At 51.0% G+C, this 4589-nt stretch overlaps 1 protein-coding gene across 1 annotated transcript in view; it reads left to right on the top strand.

Moving 5' to 3' along the window:
* Nucleotides 1–899: 899 nt before the first annotated feature.
* SLC41A1 (solute carrier family 41 member 1) overlaps nucleotides 900–4589 on the top strand; it is a 17014-nt gene continuing 13324 nt past the window's right edge. The window contains exon 1 of the mRNA XM_010178047.1: nucleotides 900–1508. Coding sequence (XP_010176349.1) covers nucleotides 1026–1508 — 483 coding nt within the window. The 5' untranslated portion in view covers nucleotides 900–1025. The remainder of the gene's footprint in view (nucleotides 1509–4589) is intronic.

The raw sequence follows: 4589 nt of genomic DNA, 5'->3' as shown, positions 1-4589 counted from the left end.
CCTCCTGGGTGGTGATTCAGGGGCACGGGGACCAGAGGGCTGCTCTTCCAGCCCAGATCTCCTGCCACAGCGCCCTGAAGTGTGTGAAGGGCTGTGGAAAAATGCTTAAAGAGTCCAGGGGATGGATGTGCTTAAAGAGTCCAGCAAATGGTTGTGCGTTGGAGGTGCAGCCTCCAACATACGCTGAAGGAAAACATTGTTGAATGAATGAGCTGTTCTGCTGACTGCCACAAGACCCAAGAGAATATCTCTTTTCCTTATATATATATTTCAGGTGAAAAGACAAGTTTTTGGAGAGTGACGTTAAATCTAAGGCTGTCCAAATGCCAGCTCCCACCCTGCAGCCTGCTCAGCTCAGTAAGTAACCTTAACCGGGAACTTGCTGTTACTTTAAATAAGAACTCTCGTTGCCTCGTGCTTGTAAGGTGAGAAATTCTTCTGGAAGAGGAGGACGACAGTGACACTTGGAACTCGCTGGTATTGCTGGTCATTTTGGCAGAGAGCACAAAACAAACTTGAAACAGAGCAAAAACCCACAGGAGCCTTCAAACTCAAAATTCTTCAGAGGGACAGTGCCACTGGAGACAGTGACAAAGCCCTGGTAGTAAGAAGAGCTTTTCTGGATTGTATCATTTCTAAAAGCCTCTTGTATCTGCTCTCTGCTTCCTCATCCCTTTAAGCATCTGTGTTATTCAGTGGTCTTTACTTCATTTGTTTTTCTCTCTGCCTTGTATGCCCCATCACAGCAGTGGTGCTGCTGCAAGACCTGGAGAAAGATGCACTAAAGCGTCACACATCAAAGAAGAAAAGCTTGGATCCTGTCTTGGTGGCTGCTGTACCACATAGTGCTGGAGAGGAGGAGAACTAGAGTGAATTTGCTGTAGTTCCCAGTTCCTGCAGCGTTCCCTGCTAGCTCAGTGGTTGGTGTCCTCCATTCCTGGACTTTGCTTGATGGGGATCTCTGCTGCAGGAGTAGCCTCCGCACTCAAAGGCAGGGGAGCAGGGATAGGAGAGGTCGCCTCTAGATGCCGGAAAGGCCATTTGTGCAAGCTCCTGGTAGAAGATCTCTTCTGGAACAGCTGCTGGCTGTAGGCCCACCAAGCCAAGCGTCCGGATCACCTCCCTGCAGCATGTCTTCCAAGCCAGAGCAGAAGGAGAGCCACCAGGCCAATGGGGCTGTGCTCCCCGTTGTGCCCATGGACTGTCTCACCAGTCCGGACCGGGGGCAGCTGGTGGAGCCCTCAAATTTCTTGGGACCTGATGGTAACAGGGTAGAAGTGGTGGTGTTGGAGTCTCGTGCCAACGCTAAAGGGGTGCGAGAAGAAGATGCCCTGCTGGAAAATGGCAGCCAGAGCAATGAAAGTGATGATACCAGCACAGACCGAGGTCCTGAGCCAGCCTCGCCCCTCAAGGAGACCTCCTTTTCCATCGGGCTGCAAGTCCTCTTTCCATTCCTCCTGGCAGGCTTTGGGACAGTTGCTGCTGGAATGGTGCTGGACGTTGTGCAGGTAGGATTGATACTTCCCTGGCATGAAACTGGGCTCTGAGTCTTGTCCCTATAGACCATAGCTTGATCCCAAGCTGGGAGGGACTTGAATGCCAAGGCTCATTCAGCAGATAACAACTGTCAGGGGAGGAGACCTGTTGCTTTGTATGATGGTTGGGGTAGGAAGAGACAGGGAGAGACCTCAGGGATGTCTGGGAAGGAGAGGCTGTGGGCACCCCTGCATCTTGGCTGCCCTGCTCTTGCTCAGAGGAGGAGGTTGCAGCTGGCACATGAGCAACTAAAGCACCTGCCTGGGAGCTGAGACCACTCTGTGCATTACAGCTTGAAATAAAGCCCTCCCCTGATGGTGGCTGTAGGCATCCCAGCTCCAGTCACTACTTCCACAGGTCCTGTGTCCCTTCTCCATCTTGGGTCTTGGCTGCTCTGTTTCCTCATGCTGGACTCGTGCCAGTCAGGTTAATGATTCACCTGTCACAGTGTGTGTAGGACACTTGCATGGTGGCTCACTCTGAAGGTTGAAGGGTGGCCGAGTGGCCCCCTCTGCTCTTGGAAGTGGTCAGGGGTGACTGGACTAACAGGGTGGTTCCTCCTGAGCGATGTGTGGAGATGATCCTTAGGAATGGGAGCCAGAGAGCTGGCTGTTACCTCTGGATGAAAACTGATGTGTTACCAGACATGATAATCTTGTTCAGTCTCTTGTGACAGGTGACACTGTGAGAAGCCAACAGCCATGCAGCTCGCTTAGGTTTTATGTGGGAAATGTGGATTCATGGACCGTGGCACAGGTTTTCCAAGTGTGTGTCTCTCTGGCAGTGGATTAGCTGCTTAACCTCTTCTCCTTTGCTCTGACAGACAGGCTGCGCAGTGTTTTCTTGATGCCCAGCCCAAAACAGTGACTGAGGCACAATCATCCGTGCAGTGCAGATTTATGAAACTCTTGGGGTGGGGGAGGCAGCTGTTTTGGAGCTGTGGTCAACCAAAAACACTCTGCCTGAAGCTGCTCTGTTTGCTTAAGTGGGGTAAACAAGTCCTCGCAGTGTTGGCCTAGAAGGACTCGAATGTCAATCCTCTGCCTGTATTACTGGCAGTTACAGTCATCTCCACCTGAGCTGTGTGTCAGGAGGGCAAGTTTGGCTTTTTTTGTGTTTGTGGATGGTCAAGCAAACACTTTCTCTTGCTCTCTTGCCCGTAATGGCTATTTCCCTGCATGCCTTTGCACGCTGGTCATCCTTATGGTTTCTCTTGATGCAACCTGTTGACAGAGCAGTGAAGTGACTCAAACAGGAAAGGCTGGCTGTGCTAAATTAATCCAGGAGACATTTACTGGAACCATTTTCTTAAAAAGAAAGACATTTCAAACATGTTTCCTTTTGCAAGGTCCCTGTAAACTGATGTGTGGCTCTCGTGGTGATTTCCCAGAGACACTGATTTGAACCCAGCCTAAAGCCTTTCCTGGAGAAGGAGCAGCCCTCCTGGCCAGAGAGGAGCAGGGCAGGGGTGGGATGCTGGGGCATACTGCTGTGTTCTCCTGCCCCCTTTTTTTTTATGGCCATTAAAAATAAAGCTTCATAATTCCTCTGTCCCACAGCAGCTCAGCATGTGGCTCTGCAGCTTGTCCTGCCAACTACTCTAACACCCTTTAGCCTTGGGATTAAATGAGGCATCTAAATGCCATAGGGTAGGAAAGGGGGATGGGAGGTGTGTGGTCTTGGCTTGTTTTCCTGCAGAACCCAGGGAGCTGATCTCCATAACTGGCCTCCCAGATACTCAAAGTCTTGGATGAAAGGAGGGAAGCACGTGGAGTGGGTAACTGGTGCACTGGAGTGGACTGAAGTCCCATTGCTTTGCATGCAGCCATGGTTTGTGATGGATGGAGGGGCTCCATACACTCAGTTTCCTCTGTTTTGGATAAACAGACTAATCAGCCAGCTGTAATTGGTCTCCCCACTGTGAAAACAAGCAGCCCTGGCCTTTGGCCATGCTGTCCCCTTAATGTGTCCCTATGAATTTGTCTTTGCTCCCTTTGGGATTAGAGAGACCTTTGGGCAGGTGACATATGAGCATACCAGCTGCTTTTCTGTGTACAGTACAGGACTGTTGGCACAGTCCCTTCTCCCAGCAGAGCCACGATTTGTTGTTTTCCAGACTTATCTGCTCCCTGGAGGTTCTTTGGATGAGATGGACAGTATTTCATACGGAGGAGGGAGTCTGCTCATTTCCCCTGCTTGACCACCCCTGGTGTTAGCATCCTCTGGGGTGGGTCTGAGCTGGGGCCAGCGGGAAGCGCCAGCCCTGGGCTGCAGCTCTCTTGTTAGGGCTGCTTGTTCCTTGGCATTTTTTAGGGAGAGCGCTGGGACAAGCCCACTATGCACAGCAGCCTTGCCAAGGCAGTCGTAGCTCCAACCTGCAGCACATCCTTCCCTCCTGAGCTGTCATGAATCACCATCCTGCTATAATCTGAGCAAAACCCTACTGTTAACTCGTGACTCTTGTAAGCCTTAACTTCATACGTGGTGGCTAAAAATGTCAGAGACTGAGAAGCAGCTGTTACCCTGGAAATATCTGTTGTCTGCAGGTGCAAAGGTTCTGAAAGGCAGCGAGCCTGCAGGAAACTGCCAAACACCACCTGGGGTTTGATGTTTCTTCCAGAACCTCTGGCAGGTCAGGGTGGGATCTTACCCCTCCAGTGCTGCACGGGAGAGACAGAGATCTGGTGGCTCTGGTATCGGGGTAGATTTATGTTCAAAGGAACCACAGGCTCAGTAGAAAAATGAAGATGAGATAAGTTAAATCTAGGTTGTTTATAGTCTCTATGCTTCACCTCCCCAGAGGGCAGGGAGGAGGTGCTGGAGATGAAGTGCTTCTCCCTGTAATTCTCTAACATAGCTCTGCTGAAAGCCAGCTGGGAGCCTCCTTGCTCCCCAGTGCAGTGTGTTCTCCTTTGAGTGGAGCAGACTGGACGCTCTCAGAGGATGTGTGTGCTGTGTTAGCTCCTCACCCCTGAAAACAGCTTATTTCTGTGCTTCTCAGAGGGGCTGTTACAGGGGAAGGGGGGGAAACAGATTTTAACAGCTTGATGTCC

The sequence above is a fragment of the Antrostomus carolinensis genome, unplaced genomic scaffold (assembly GCF_000700745.2).
Source record: "Antrostomus carolinensis isolate BGI_N321 unplaced genomic scaffold, ASM70074v2 scaffold41731, whole genome shotgun sequence".
In the NCBI taxonomy this organism is placed as follows: Eukaryota; Metazoa; Chordata; class Aves; order Caprimulgiformes; family Caprimulgidae; genus Antrostomus; species Antrostomus carolinensis.
The sequence above is the reverse complement of the archived record's forward strand: the minus strand, read 5'-3'. Positions and strand labels throughout refer to the sequence as shown.